This window comes from Medicago sativa, chromosome 7 (genome assembly GCF_051527215.1).
Source record: "Medicago sativa cultivar Bolivia chromosome 7, Bolivia_mono, whole genome shotgun sequence".
NCBI classification, from domain to species: domain Eukaryota; kingdom Viridiplantae; phylum Streptophyta; class Magnoliopsida; order Fabales; family Fabaceae; genus Medicago; species Medicago sativa.
In genome coordinates this window covers 5,579,776-5,595,796 of record NC_140755.1, presented here as the reverse complement: position 1 = coordinate 5,595,796, position 16,021 = coordinate 5,579,776, and the positions used below count along the sequence as shown (strand labels likewise).

The following is a 16,021-nucleotide window of genomic DNA, read 5'->3' as shown; positions in this document are numbered from 1 at the left end:
TATTAAAGATGACACGGTTTCATTTTAATTTTATTTAATTATAATAGGCATAGTCAACTCCTATAATAATGAAAAATTATAGAGTATTATAATAATGAAAAATTATAGAGTATTAAATTCCTCTTACTTCAAGTAAAGCATTTATTAGTGGACTGAAAGGATACTCTGCCAATCAGCACTTAAGGCATGCAAATGGTAGTAGTACTACTACAAACTTTCGGACAGGTGTGGGCACCGATGGTCCAAATATTGGCATCCGAACCGATCCACATGTGTCCATGTTTATCCGTTTTATTGACTCGTGTGACCCGCCCACCCGATCTAATCTGACCGCTTCCGTTTATTATGGGGCGGTTTGCACAGTTTCAGGCGGATATTGATATTTTGTCCACCCAATCAATTGCCAAGATATCAAAAGAGCAAATTCTGGAGAACACAGATCTTTCTACTGACAAGGCAGAGATGATTTCAAGGTTTCTCAGACCATACAAAGTAAAAAAATACCAAGATAATACTAAGCAATCTTCAATGGTGTTTACAATTTTCAGATACTATTATAATTCAAAACAATTATTCAGAATTCAGAACACAAACATTGGCAAGAAACTAAAGACATTTTACTCTTCGCCTCCAGGCTCATTTAGAGGATGGAAGAAACTTTGCTTGAATAGCATCAATGAATTGCATTGCTTCAGGATTTTCATTTCTTAGATCCTGAAACATGAACAACAAAGATGATGTATAATGTCAGAAAAAATTATAATGATGGCGTCTACAAATACAAGTGATACCTCTATGATTTGGGGCCTGTCTTGAAATATTATCTTCAAACTTTGGAACTGAAATGTGAAAGACAGATACTTAAATGCAACAATAATTAAAATCGATATTGTATTTAGCTCCTTTGTGGAAAACACAGTTACACTACCTGTTGACTGTTCCACAGGAAGCCCAGGCAACCATCATCTACATTTCCCAACATATTGGAAATGCCCTGAAACAAAAAGTATGCCCCATTATTATGTATCAGGTTTGCATGCCTACATCTATCAAATTTTCCCTCCTAACAAATTAATCCCCAACACTTGCCTATAAATAAAAACGATGCCTATAAAAAAAACCGATTAATAACAAATAAATTTATACTATTGTTGAGGGACAAATAAAACAATTATATGATTCATTACCTCAATGGCCTTGCTAGGCGTAACCCGAATGATATTAACAAGATTACACAACCTCCTAAACAGTAACTTCTTCACCTTCACCCATTAGACTAAATTTCCAAAGTGATTGAATATAAACGTATAGGGGGATAAGAGTCACAAGGGTTTGGTTGTGGAACACCAAACCCTATTCCAATTTGAACAATACTGGCAAACAAACCACCAGGATAATGGTCGTTATCCTCATGAGATTGAGACCCCAGATTTGAAATTGACCTTTTGTCACCAAAAAGTTGGAAAATGTGAAAAATCAACAATAAGATGAATAAATAATTAATTAATATTGCGCTTAAGTTACCTGGTGACCAATTTGCAGAGGTGCATAGACACCGGTGTTTTTCATTCCCTTAACAAATAAATTTGTACTATTGTTAAGGGACAAATAAAACAATTATATGATTCATTACCTCAATGGCCTTGCTAGGCGTAACCCGAATGATATTAACAAGATTACACAACCTCCTAGACAGTAACTTCTTCACCTTCACCCATTAGACTAAATTTCCAAAGTGATTGAATATAAACGTATAGGGGGATAAGAGTCACAAGGGTTTGGTTGTGGAACACCAAACCCTATTCCAATTTGAACAATACTGGCAAACAAACCACCAGGATAATGGTCGTTATCCTCATGAGATTGAGACCCCAGATTTGAAATTGACCTTTTGTCACCAAAAAGTTGGAAAATGTGAAAAATCAACAATAAGATGAATAAATAATTAATTAATATTGCGCTTAAGTTACCTGGTGACCAATTTGCAGAGGTGCATAGACACCGGTGTTTTTCATTCCCTTAACAAATAAATTTGTACTATTGTTAAGGGACAAATAAAACAATTATATGATTCATTACCTCAATGGCCTTGCTAGGCGTAACCCGAATGATATTAACAAGATTACACAACCTCCTAGACAGTAACTTCTTCACCTTCACCCATTAGACTAAATTTCCAAAGTGATTGAATATAAACGTATAGGGGGATAAGAGTCACAAGGGTTTGGTTGTGGAACACCAAACCCTATTCCAATTTGAACAATACTGGCAAACAAACCACCAGGATAATGGTCGTTATCCTCATGAGATTGAGACCCCAGATTTGAAATTGACCTTTTGTCACCAAAAAGTTGGAAAATGTGAAAAATCAACAATAAGATGAATAAATAATTAATTAATATTGCGCTTAAGTTACCTGGTGACCAATTTGCAGAGGTGCATAGACACCGGTGTTTTCATTCCCACCAAGATTGGGAATGCCCTAAGTCAAAAAAATAAGCAATTAATATCTATCAAGCAAACATATATTTAATTAAAATAACTCCCCATCCCTCCCTCCCCTCCCTTCTATTAAAATTCATCCGCTTCCATCCGTTGAACCAAACAGACCCAAAGTCACTCAAAATTTCAAATGAAGTGTGAAACAGTGAATTAACTAAAAAGCACGAAAAACAGTCCTACCGGATACTTCAAGCAGATAATGCGAACCATGTCGGTGCAGATACTCAACGAATGAAGATATCCAACCGCTCTTTCGGGATTGTTGTTTGCAGCAAGAAGGGCTCGGATAACGGTATCCCGATCCCAACTTCCTCCCCCAATTTCCATAATGTGCTGAATAGTTGATGAGGGGGGAGACAAAGAAATTGGAGGTTGGGCTACCTACATATATAATAGCAAGCAAAAAGAAACAACAAAATAATTAGAAACAGCATATATTGTTGCTATTTGTTCCATTCAAGAAAATATTTCATTATAGTCATGCGGTCTACAAGTACTAGTGATAGCTGCAAGACTTGAGGGTTTGCTTGCACCATTGTTTAAATTTTACTACACAAGAAAGAGACAGTTCACTAAAGAAGCATACTATGTCAGCAACATTTATGTCAAGGTCAACACACCCACCAAGACTTGAATCAATATTTTTGTGTATGGTACCATAACCATTTTAATGCGATTCTAACACATTTATGTCAGCACATTTATGTTAAGGTCAACACACCCACCAAGACTTGAATCAATATTTTTTTAATAATACCATAATCATTTTATTGCGATTCTTGACAATTAAAACAGATGAGTGAAGGTTGAAAGTGGAGCATAGCTCACTTTCTCTCCAATCCACACATTTACAAATCAAAACCTCATAAAAAGGTCTTAATATCAGTATTAATCACTAAAACACAAAAGAGACTTAAAGGATATGCATTGTTAGTATAAATCAATTTTAACACCGGTATCAACTAATGGTCTCGTGGTTCATTGCTAGTAGCATCAAGAACCTGGTAGAGGGGATAGAAATCAACAAATATAATTTAGATTTTGTAAAATAAGGTTATAATACATAAAATTAAGGAAATATGATCACATGATAATATGGAATTCTTCACGTAAATCCTTACACACCAATTATTCAGATATGATTGGCAAAGTCATAGACATAGTTTCTTATTATCTTCTGATCAAAATAAGAAAAACTTTACCTTCTGTTCAATGCCAGGAACTTTGAGCACTTTCTTGTTCACTTCTCTTTTACTACAAAACGACAAAGAGTTAGCCGTTAGAAAATAGGATTAGGGTCGAAAATAGTAATAAACACCCAAAATAGCAACTATACATTAAACACGACCCATAAAACGGTAAATTAGTAAATAATTAATTATCAATTAATGGTAACACTTACAGGTCCCTAACAGTTTGACCAAAAACCTTCTTCATTGTAAATGTTTAAAAGCATATGCAATTCTAATTACACTATTTAAGAACTATACTCCCTCAATACCAATTATGTTGTAGCTTACTTGTTTTCATTGATAATTGACAGAAATGTGATCAGAAGTAAACTACTTACTTACACAAATTAACTATCAACTAAAAATTACTTACTTGTTTTATTTGTGCCTTTTTATAAGATCCTTTCTGAATTGTCAACTGCATTATTTATTTCTTTACTAACATAGCCCTAATTAATTTGCATGTATTTCTGCAATCTATATAAATACTTCAACAACCAAGCCTTGTCCCACTAAGTTGGGTCGGCATCCATTAATAAATACCTCAATGTAAACAATAATTAATCATCTCTCTTGAAGGATAACGTTGTAAAAGTAATGCCAATTGTCAATAAATTTAATATCACAATAACTAACTTTCTTAATTCCTGTGGTTTACTCAAGGGGGGGCCTATCAGTAGAAGCAGAGGTAACTATCGAATAATATATTTCAAATAATATTCAAACAGAAATTTATTAAGGTCTGTCTTTATTGATTATTAGAGTTGGCAACTGGGCAGTACATCCTTTCGTTTTAAATCCAAAGCAACAAATCTAAGCAGGACAGAAGTACTGACCAAAACATAAGAATAAATTTCTAATTATATTCCATTTTAATCCAATTATGAATAAAGATCAAAGCCATATAGGTGCTATATATCAAAATTTCAAACTGAAAATGCTTGGATATAGATTTTATTTTTGTAAAAAAGTTGGAGTAACGAACAACCTATAATTCATCAGCTTTAAGCAATAACATAAAGTAAAGATGATAAGGCTAGGATCCGGAAATAAGCAAACTTCAATAACTCTAACTATTAAACAAACGTCGTGTTTGGTGATCTTAAATGCTTAACCATCGAAAATCCTGATGTCTACATAAATACTCAAGGGGGTCTTAAATGCTTAACTATTGAGGTAGTGTGTATTTTCAGATGCCAATTCAGAAAGAAAAAAAAAAAGACCAAGACTTGGTGCAGTGCAGACTCTAAAGTATATAACCTTGTGATCTTCCTAGCCAAGCATTTTAAAGAAATCATCTTTCAGATTTTATGGATGAAATTTAAAAGAATAATTTATCAGAGTTGATATATAGGCTTTACCGAGACGAGTGTTGGCCATCGTCATCGAAATCACGATCTCTATCAGAATTCCTGCTCCTTGTATCATCATAATTGTAGTCAACACTTCGACTTCTGCCCCTATCATCATCTCTGTAACCGTCCCTACCATAACGTTCCTCATAATCTCTACCATAACGATCTCCATCGCGATTGTACCGATCATCATCTCTAGAGCCCATTTCTCTTTCTCTTCCATAACCATAGCCATTTCTATCTTCCTCCCTGCTCGCATAACGATCTTCTTCATATCGATCACCATAGCTTCCGATGCTTGAGTGTGAACCAGGTCTATACATTCCACCTGGTGTGTTATTGCGAAACCTGGTAAATTGTATAAGAAAATTAATATTTCGTTCTGATTTTAGATTGAGTATAATGGATGTATATGCTGTCAATTTTAAACTAACATCCAACGAGACCCACAATTTTTCCATATCATACCACCAGTTTCAAAATGACATTACAAGAGTTGGGTGTTGTGGCAAAATAAAGGATTTTCATTGGATGTCAGCGTAAAACTCTGACAGTGCATATCCTTTAAATCCTTTTAGATTTATAATCCAGAAATAGAGAAGACGGATTATGGATTTTCCAAAACTGGGGGAAATTAAAAAGAAAATCTATAATAATAGACTACCTGATGCTTTATATAACTAGAAAATAACAATGTACAAGATATCAGTAGAATTGTTGAGAGGAGACTTACTTTTCCCTATTAACAGCGGCCTTCTGCCTAACCTCTACGATTCTTTCTTTGTCATTCACAAGGACAATGAGATTCTGAGATTTTTTCCTGACATTGTTTCCATGATCTCTTCCACTGGGATCAATATATTGAAAGTCGGACAAAGTCTGTTCATAGGAATATGAAATTTTTATCAGGTTAGATTATAATATTTTACGGTCATTTGATCGAACCTAGGTACCTGTGTGGAAATTGACTAACAGCATATAAATATTAGGTAAAAATTGAGTAAAATTTTTTTACCGATATTTGATAAGAATGTTCTTTAATCTCATCTATGACTCTCTCAGAACCATGAGCCACCAAGTACTCAAGTATGGTCAAAGCCTGTTAATGAACAGTGAGCAGTCAATACAGAAACGAAGAAAAGAGATATTATTTAATGTAGCAATATCAATCAGTAAATGATGCAGAAGGGGGGAAAAACAGTTCTTAATTTGCAAACATGCAATAGGAGTAACAACAACCAGAACATAGAGTATTCAGAATTAATACCGTGTAGACATGCCGCCAATTCTTGCCAGTGTAATTAATTCGTTTCCAGACTACTGACATGATCATCTGGTATTCATGACTGCAGGGACATGAAAAAATGAGAGTCTATGCAGTGAAACGCAAAATATATAGCATAAAATTTAGATGCCAAAGCTTACGGGTTTCTAGTTGCCTGAGCAATGACTGCAAGCAGTGTTTCATGAGGATCCCATGGTTCATTGCTAGTAGCATCAAGAACCTGGTAGAGGGGATAGAAATCAACAAATCTAATTTAGATTTTGTAAAATAAGGTTATAATACATGAAATTAAGGTCATATGATCACATGCTAATATGGCATTCTTCACGTAAATCCTTACACGTCAATTATTCAGATATGATTGGCAAAGTCATAGACATAGTTTCAGATTATCTTTTGTTCAAAATAAGAAAAACTTTACCTTCTGTTCAATGCCAGGAACTTTGAGCACTCTCTTGTTCACTTCTCTTTTACTACAAGAAAACGACAAAGAGTAGGACGTTACAAAATAGGATTAGGGTCTAAAATAGTAATAAACACCCAAAATAGCAACTACACATTAAACAATATGTATACGTATGTGTGTGAGTCTGTGTGTGTGTGTGTGTGTGTGTGTGAGAGAGAGAGAGAGAGAGAGAGAGAGAGAGAGAGAGAGAGAGAGAGAGAGCATCTCTGACAAATTTACCTTAGCTCCGGTGATTGGAGTAAGAGATCGCTTGTTTGTGGAGTAAGATATGTATCCAGGGAGTACAATCCACCGTAGGTATGACTGCTTGTTTGTGCAGTAGATTGACCGCCTTGAGAAGCAAAAGGTGGCTGCATAGAATGGCCAGTAGATGATGAAAACCCAGGCATGCCAGGTTGACCAGAATGAGAAGGAAAAGGTTGCTGTGCATATGGACTGGTAGAGGCTGAAAAAGATGAATTAGAAGCTGAAAAGCCCTGGGAAAATTGACCACTTGGAAGGGTTTGTGCAGGTTGATTGGTTGCAGCTGAGAAACCTTGATGAGGAGTAAGTTGACCAGTTGGTTCGGAAAATGGTCCAGATGAAGTTGAAAAGGAAGGTGAAGGTTGGCCAAAAGTAGGAGCTGAACTGTTCTGCTGTAATGTCATCTCAGGTAATGGTGCAGGAGGAAGAATGTCAGCTAGAATATCAGTTTCCGAATCTTGGGACAAAAACTGGGAGTTAGCAGAGAAAGGTTGAGTGTCACTGGGAGCAGATGCAGAGTATGGTACAATAGAAAATGAGTCCCCAAACCCAAAGTTAGACATGTCGGCATTAAAACCATCTGATTGGGATGGTTCAGTAGTCTGAGGTGCATGGGGTTGAGATGGAGCAGTTTCAACAGAAGTATCAGCCTTGAATGGTGAATCACCAAACGGATCTTCAAAAGACTGCGAAAAGTTGAACAAACAAATACATTATTTTGAATGAAAATTAACAAATAGAAACATATATATCTTAAATTATTCAAAGCTAAGTACTGAGGTAGATATCCTTTTTAAAATTTGAAATCCAATTTTTTAGAATTCTACCTACTCAGTTTGTTCAACGACCAGGTTTATTATCATGCCATATGGTACATTTCGTGACAGAAACTCTCCCACCCACACACTAGTTACAGTTATGCACGCTAAATCAAAAAAGGGTGGGGACAAGGTAAACATGACACTAGAAGATTTCCAAGTCATATACAAATTCATTTTCTTTCATAGAAAGAAAAGAGTTCTTTAACTAAAACCTAGAAATAATCATACAGATTCATACCTGATTGAAATTATTGGACCCAGAGGATGGTGCTGCAAAAGAAGCTGTTGAACCAGTGTTTGCTTCAGGGGTTGAAATTCCTGATGTAGCGGGCACAAGAGGCAGAGCATTTGAAGAGAATGAGTCTGATAAAGAACCGAGCAAATCTATTTCGCCAAAATTAGAAGTGGTTGGAGCAGCTGGTAAGAAACATACAGATGTTATGAGTTCAACATTATCCCATTAAGCGGGGCAAATTACAAAATATGTATCCAACAATTTAAACAACAACCAAGTACCAAGATCCAACTCCCCAAAGGAAATACAATATAATATACAACATAATAATTTGACATGCAAATAAAAGTTCAACATTACAATCGCATAATAATTTCTTAAACAGGGAAAGATTAAAAAGAGTACTTTACACAAGTGACCAACACAACATAATAACAAGCAACTTTACAGACCTGATGTAGGACCACGTGGGTCAAAGAAATCATCAGTGGGCTCAGTTTCCTGGGTAGAAACAGCAGTACTAGCAGCAACAGATGTACTGGCAGCAGCAGTTACTTCAGTTGGATTATTGCTTACAGGAGAAGATCCAGTAGGAGCAGAGGTTAGGCTAGGATTATCACTTGCATGAGGGGACGATCCTCTTGGAGCAGATTCTGCCGAAGTTTCAACATCCCTGCAATCAAGATAATATTCATAAGAGGCTCGGTTTTGAACAAGTGGTGCCAGCCTCTTGTATGAAAGTTCATACCTTACAGGCACAGGGCTCTGAGCTTCACCAACAGCCTCTTCATAACTAGGAGGAGCACCCGAATTTTGCTCAGAAAGTTTCCGCTGAAGTCTGCTCGTTTGTATTGCACATTATCAATCATCATAGTTTCAAGAAACAATATATATGTGTGTGTGTGTGTGTGTGTGTGAGAGAGAGAGAGAGAGAGAGAGAGAGCATCTCTGACAAATTTACCTTGCTTCCAGTGATTGGTCTTCAACTTTAGCATTGCTACCTCTGAGAAAACATTGCATAAAAAGATCAAGTTAGAAGCATGATGTAATATTAAGTATTTCAGAAGAAGAATGTAATATTAAGCATTTCGAAGAAGAATGATGTAATATTAAGCATTTCAGAAAAAGAATGATGTACCTAAAGCCATAATCCTATTCTGATAATTCGATAGTCAAGGACAAATGAAAATAAATATCACATGACTCCACACTCTAAATGAGCACAGATGTAAATAGTAAACCTTATTATTCTTCAGCATAACAACTCGATTTTTTTACACGACCTCGTTTTGTTTATCATGCTAAATGTTTAAAAGCATATGCAATTCTAATTACACTATTTATGTATTGTACTCCCTCAATACCATTTATGTTGTAGCTTACTTGTTTTCATTGATAATTGACGGAAATGTGATCAGAAGTAAACTACTTAATTACACAAATTAACTATCAACTAAAAATTATTTGTTTTCTTTGTGCCTTTTTATAAGATCCTTTTTGGATTTTCAACTGCATTATTTATTTCTTTACTAACATAGCCCTAATTAATTTGCATGTATTTCTACAATCTGTATAAATACTTCAACAACAACCACGCCTTATCCCACTAAGTGGGGTCGGCATCCATTAATAAATACATCAATGTAAACAATAATTAATCCTCTCCCTTGAAGGATAACGTTGTAAAAGCAATACCAATTGTCAATAAATTTAATATCACAATAACTAACTTTCTTAATTCCTGTGGTTTACTCAAGGGGGGCCTATCTGTAGAGGCGGAGGTAACTATCAACTAAAATATTTCAAATAATATTCAAACAGAAATTTATTAAGGTCTGTCTTTATTGATTATTAGAGTTGTCAACTGGGCAGTACATTCTTTGGTTTTAAATCCAAAGCAACAAATCTAAGCAGGACAGAAGTGCTGACAAAAACATAAGAATACATTTCTCTAATTATATTCCATTTTAATCCAATTATGAATAAAGATCAAAGCCATAAAGGTGCTATATATCAAAATTTCAAACTGAAAATGCTTGGATATAGATTTTATTTTTGTAAAAAAGTTGGAGTAACGAACAACCTATAATTCATCAGCTTTAAGCAATAACATAAAGTAAAGATGATAAGGCTAGGATCCGGAAATAAGCAAACTTCAATAACTCTAACAAACGTCGTGTTTGGTGATCTTAAATGCTTAACCATCGAAAATCCTGATGTCTACATAAATACTCAAGGGGGTCTTAAATGCTTAACTATTGAGGTAGTGTGTATTTTCAGATGCCAGTTCAGAAAGAAAAGAAAAAATGACCAAGACTCGGTGCAGTGCAGACTCTGAAGTATATAACCTCGTAATCTTCCCAGCCAAGCATTTTAAAGAGAAATCATCTTTCAGATTTTATAGATAAAATTTAAAAGAATAATTTATCAGAGTTGATATATAGGCTTTACCGAGACGAGTGTTGGCCATCATCATGGAAATCACGATCTCTATCAGAATTCCTGCTCCTTGTATCATCATAATTGTAGTCAACACTTCGACTTCTTCCTCTATCATCATCTCTGTAACCGTCCCTACCATAACGTTCCTCATAATCTCTACCATAACGATCTCCATCGCAATTGTACCGATCATCATCTCTAGAGCCCATTTCTCTTTCTCTTCCATAACCATAGCCATTTCTATCTTCCTCCCTGCTCGCATAACGATCTTCTTCATATCGATCACCATAGCTTCCAATGCTTGAGTGTGAACCAGGTCTATACCTTCCACCCGGTGTGTTGCAAAACCTGGTAAATTGTTTAAGAAAATTAATATTTCGTTCTGATTTTAGATTGTATAATAGGATTAGGGTTGAAAATAGTAATAAACACCCAAAATAGCAACTATACATTAAACACGACCCATAAAACGATAAATTAGTAAATAATTAATTATCAATTTATGGTAACACTTACAGGTCCCTAACAATTTGACCAAAAACCTTCATTGTAAATGTTTAATAGCATATGCAATTCTAATTACACTATTTAAGTACTATACTCCCTCAATACCATTTATGTTGTAGCTTACTTGTTTTCATTGATAATTGACAGAAAAGTGATAAGAATTAAACTACTTACTTGCACAAATTAACTATCAACTAAAAATTACTTGTTTTCTTTGTGCCTTTTTATAAGATCCTTTTTGAATTGTCAACTGCATTATTTATTTCTTTACTAACATAGCCCTAAATAATTTGCATTTTGCATGTATTTCTGCAATCTATATAAATACTTCAACAACCAAGCTTTATCCCACTAAGTTGGGTCGGCATCCATTAATAAATACTTCAATGTAAACAATAATTAATCCTCTCTCTTGAAGGAGAACGTTATAAAAGCAATACCAATTGTCAATAAATTTAATATCACAATAACTAACTTTCTAAATTCCTGTCGTTTACTCAAGGGGGGGCCTATCTGTAGAGGCGGAGGTAACTATCAACTAAAATATTTCAAATAATATTCAAACAGAAATTTATTAAGGTCTGTCTTTATTGATTATTAGAGTTGGCAACTGGGCAGTACATCCTATGGTTTTAAATCCAAAGCAACAAATCTAAGCAGGACAGAAGTACTGACAAAAACATAAGAATACATTTCTCTAATTATATTCCATTTTAATCCAATTATGAATAAAGATCAAAGCCATATAGGTGCTATGTATCAAAATTTCAAACTGAAAATGCTTGGATATAGAGTTTATTTTTGTAAAAAAGTTGGAGTAACGAACAACCTATAATTCATCAGCTTTAAGCAATAACATAAAGTAAAGATGATAAGGCTAGGATCCGGAAATAAGCAAACTTCAATAACTCTAACTATTAAACAAACGTCGTGTTTGGTGATCTTAAATGCTTAACCATCGAAAATCCTGATGTCTACATAAATACTCAAGGGGGTCTTAAACGCTTAACTATTGAGGTAGTGTGTATTTTCAGATGCCAGTTCAGAAAGAAAAGAAAAAATGACCTAGACTCGGTGCAGTGCAGACTCTGAAGTATATAACCTCGTAATCTTCCCAGCCAAGCATTTTAAAGAGAAATCATCTTTCGGATTTTATGGATAAAATTTAAAAGTTATCAGAGTTGATATATAGGCTTTACCGAGACGAGTGTTGGCCATCATCATCAAAATCACGATCTCTATCAGAATTCCTGCTCCTTGTATCATCATAATTGTAGTCAACACTTCGACTTCTTCCTCTATCATCATCTCTGTAACCGTCCCTACCATAACGTTCCTCATAATCTCTACCATAACGATCTCCATCGCGATTGTACCGATCATCATCTCTAGAGCCCATTTCTCTTTCTCTTCCATAACCATAGCCATTTCTATCTTCCTCCCTGCTCGCATAACGATCTTCTTCATATCGATCACCATAGCTTCCAATGCTTGAGTGTGAACCAGGTCTATACATTCCACCCGGTGTGTTGCGAAACCTGGTAAATTGTTTAAGAAAATTAATATTTCATTCTGATTTTAGATTGTATGATGGATGTATACGCTGTCGGTGTAAAACTCTGACAGTGCATATCCTTTAAATCCTTTTAGATTTATAATCCAGAAATAGAGAAGACAGATTATGGATTTTTCAAAACTGGGGGAAATTAAAAAGAAAATCTGTAATAATAGACTACCTGATGCTTTATATAACTAGAAAATAACAATGTACAAGATATCAGTAGAATTGTTGAGAGGAGACTTACTTTTCCCTATTAACAGCAGCCTTCTGCCTAACCTGGTAGAGGGAATAGAAATCAACAAAACTAATTTAGATTTTGTAAAATAAGGTTATAATACATAAAATTAAGGTCATATGATCACATGATAATATGGCATTCAACATTGCAGACTACTCGATGTCGACGTATTACCTGTGCAGATGATGCTCCAACATTGCAATCTTCATCCATTTCCCTCCATACCAGCGAAGGAATAAACTGCCTCGTAGCCCTTCCCTGTTTATCTTTTGGTTCCCATGTCAAATCAAAAATCTTGTGTAATATTGTCCTCCTACAAATATCATCCTCAGAATCAGAATCTATTACAAGATTATTTTCTTTACGCCAAAGTTTCATTTGTTTTGCTTCCACTTCGATAAACTTGTTACGACGATCTTCTTTCATTTTCTCCAGATGTGATTTATAGTTGTACATTCTCAACAAACTCACCCTACCAGCATCATCTTCAATGAATTTCTTATAATGATCATCCTTTTTAAGGCTCTCGCTTATTTTCTGATCCTCTTCTACGAAATTTGAAATTCGTTGGTGTTGTTCATGCCTAAACTTCTCTTTAGCTACAATCGACCGTACAATCCCGTTGATGTCTTCCCTCCCTGATTTGAAGTACTCTAAAAGGTACTCTGAAAGACCTTGACTAACTTCTTGAAAATCATAACCACGACCGCCATAACCACGACCGCCACCACCGGTGGGAGCTCCTTGGCCTCGCCCTCTCCCTCTCCCACCAACACCAATACCTAAATTAGAAGAGGAAAATACATGACCGCCGTCACGGCCTCGTCCGACGGTGTTAGGGAGTGAACAAACACGGTTGCCGTCACCGGCTTCAATCGACCGTACAATCCCGTTGATGTCGTTCCTCTCTGATTTGAAGAGCTCTGAAAGACGACGACAAAGACGACGACATTGACTAATTTCTTGAGAATCATAACGACGACCGCCACCACCGGAGGGAGCTCCTCGGCCTCGCCCTCTCACACCAACACCAATACCCAAATTAGAAGGGGAAAATACATCACCGCCATCACGGCCTCGTCCGACGGTGTTAGGGAGTGAAAAAACACCGTCGCTGTCACCGGCTTCAATCGACCGTACAATCCCGTTGATGTCGTTCCTATCTGATTTGAAGAGCTCTGAAAGACGACGACATTGACTAACTTCTTGAGAATCGTAACGACGACCGCCACCACCGGTGGGAGCTCCTCGGCCTCGCCCTCTCACACCAACACCAATACCCAAATTAGAAGGGGAAAATACATGACCGCCGTCACGGCCTCGTCCGACGGTGTTAGGGAGTGAAAAAACACCGTTGCCGTCACCGGCTTCAATCGACCGTACAATCCCGTTGATGTCGTTCCTCTCTGATTTGAAGAGCTCTGAAAGACGACGACATTGACTAACTTCTTGAGAATCGTAATCACGACCGCCACCACCGGTGGGAGCTCCTCCTCCTCGTCCTCCTCGTCCTACGGTGTTAGGAAGTGAACAAAAACCGTCGCCGTCGTAACGGTCACCGGCCGTAGAGAATGAGGATACTCGTTTCTTGAAAACTCTCCCTATTTTTGCTGTATTAAATTTTTTCATTTTTTTTGTTTGTGAAAATGACTTAATGAATTACTCCTTCTATCCCTATATTTAAGCACTCATTTGACTTTATTTTAAATGTAAATCTCTTTTCAAACTACCATATGCATTTATTATTTTTTTCTTAAACATACATTTTATTAATACTACTAACTTGTTTTGAAATATGAAAAATCAAATTTAATACACATACAAACAAAAGACAATTTGGTAATATTATCACACAAACAGACACATTATTTGCACTTGCTACTTTTCTTAAGAGTCTTTGCTCAAAAAAAAATTCTTAAAAGTCCGTTTGGTTCGAGAATTAGGAGGGGAGGGAAGGGATTTTAACGAGGGGGAGGGGAGGGGAGATATTTTAATTAAAAATGTGTTTTGTTAGTTAGGGGAGGGGAGGGATTTTAAAATTATTTTACTCTTATACCCTTAAACTTAATTAAATAAGGATAATAAGGTAACGAAACAATAACAATGTAATCGATAACAACACGATGTAGACGATGAAACAATGGATTAGTAATATGGTTGTTACAAGTAGTAATAAAAGTTGTTATAACTTCTTCAAAAAAAAATTGTTACAAGCAAAAGTTGTTAATAATATGGAATAAAAGTTGTTACAAAAATAATATAACCTAATAATAATAAAAGTTGTTATAAGGATAATATTGATATTTTAAATTAATTTAAGGATAATTTTGACAGTGCAATAAAATTTGCTCCCCTCCTTTCCCCTCCCTCCCTTTCTAAAAATTGAACTAAACACTTCAAATTAAAAAAATTTCCTACCCTCCAAAACTCTCGAGCCAAACGGACATTAAGAAATATGAAAAATGCAAAAGAAGCTTAGATATAAGGACGGAGGGAGTAGAATAAAAAAAAAATTGGTTAAATGAGAGAGAATATTTTTGGAGGGTAATAAATGAAGGAATGAAGGCCAACTTCTGAATACGTTATGCACATGAGTGGGTCATGTTAACTATTTTGTATAGTTTAAGTAATATAAATTTTTAAATGAAAATATGCATTATGAAATATACATAAACTGGTTTGAAACCCGTGCCTTGTAGGGGAAATTTTTTGCTGATTTTTTGTTTATATATTTTAATATATGTTGATAATATTTAAAATAGATGTCGAAATGTGTGTGTGTCTATATATATATATATATATATATATATTTGAGGTGTTTTTTATTCAACTATTTTCATTCATTTAAATTATTTTATCATTTTGGGTTTTAGAGACAAAGAGGTAATCATGCTGGAAATGAAAATTGAACACACGATTTTGCGGATTTTATCAAATGTGTCGACCTTTATCTACTATTTATATAACATTATTTAAAGGGTTAAATATGTTTTTGGTCCCTATAAATATACCAACTTTTCGTTTTAGTCCCTCTAAAATTTTCCTTCAACTTTTAGTCTCTTAAAAATTTTCCTTTTCACTTTTGGTCCCTCGTTTAAAGTAAAATCATATGTAGAATTCATATTTTTGAATAA

The 16,021-nt window shown here is 35.2% G+C and overlaps 1 protein-coding gene across 6 annotated transcripts; it reads right to left on the bottom strand.

The window, feature by feature from the left end:
* Nucleotides 1–493: 493 nt before the first annotated feature.
* On the bottom strand, nucleotides 494–14,540 carry LOC146903762 (uncharacterized). 6 transcript variants are annotated; one of them, XR_015017618.1, is made up of 24 exons: nucleotides 13,062–14,540; nucleotides 12,894–12,925; nucleotides 12,288–12,626; nucleotides 10,591–10,929; nucleotides 9,101–9,142; nucleotides 8,888–8,977; nucleotides 8,592–8,812; nucleotides 8,143–8,321; nucleotides 7,060–7,769; nucleotides 6,796–6,847; nucleotides 6,515–6,594; nucleotides 6,357–6,435; nucleotides 6,105–6,188; nucleotides 5,823–5,968; nucleotides 5,096–5,437; nucleotides 3,705–3,756; nucleotides 2,683–2,883; nucleotides 2,417–2,482; nucleotides 1,971–2,334; nucleotides 1,525–1,888; nucleotides 1,188–1,442; nucleotides 929–994; nucleotides 792–839; nucleotides 494–714 (listed from the first exon to the last, which is right to left on the bottom strand). XR_015017618.1 is itself a non-coding variant. In XM_085722933.1 (21 exons), the coding sequence occupies exons 1-21, from the start codon at nucleotides 14,514–14,516 to the stop codon at nucleotides 637–639; spliced, it is 4,701 nt and encodes a 1,566-aa protein (XP_085579059.1). In that variant the 5' UTR covers nucleotides 14,517–14,540; the 3' UTR covers nucleotides 494–636. The 6 variants fall into 6 exon arrangements, 2 of the variants coding, with proteins under 2 accessions (XP_085579059.1, XP_085579060.1); XR_015017617.1 differs by having other exon boundaries at nucleotides 1,525–2,334; XR_015017616.1 differs by having other exon boundaries at nucleotides 1,188–2,334.
* Between the last annotated feature and the right edge of the window lie 1,481 nt (nucleotides 14,541–16,021).

What these genes read in the sequence shown, in the direction of transcription:
- LOC146903762 (XM_085722933.1), bottom strand. Translation starts at nt 14,516, where the DNA reads ATGAAAAAATTTAATACAGCAAAAATAGGGAGAGTTTTCAAGAAACGA. An exon ending in TTGGAGCATCATCTGCACAG is followed by an intron (nt 12,926 to 13,061) that starts GTAATACGTCGA and finishes TCCCTCTACCAG; the next exon opens with GTTAGGCAGAAGGCTGCTGT. An exon ending in ACAGGCCCCAAATCATAGAG is followed by an intron (nt 715 to 791) that starts GTATCACTTGTA and finishes TTCATGTTTCAG; the next exon opens with GATCTAAGAAATGAAAATCC.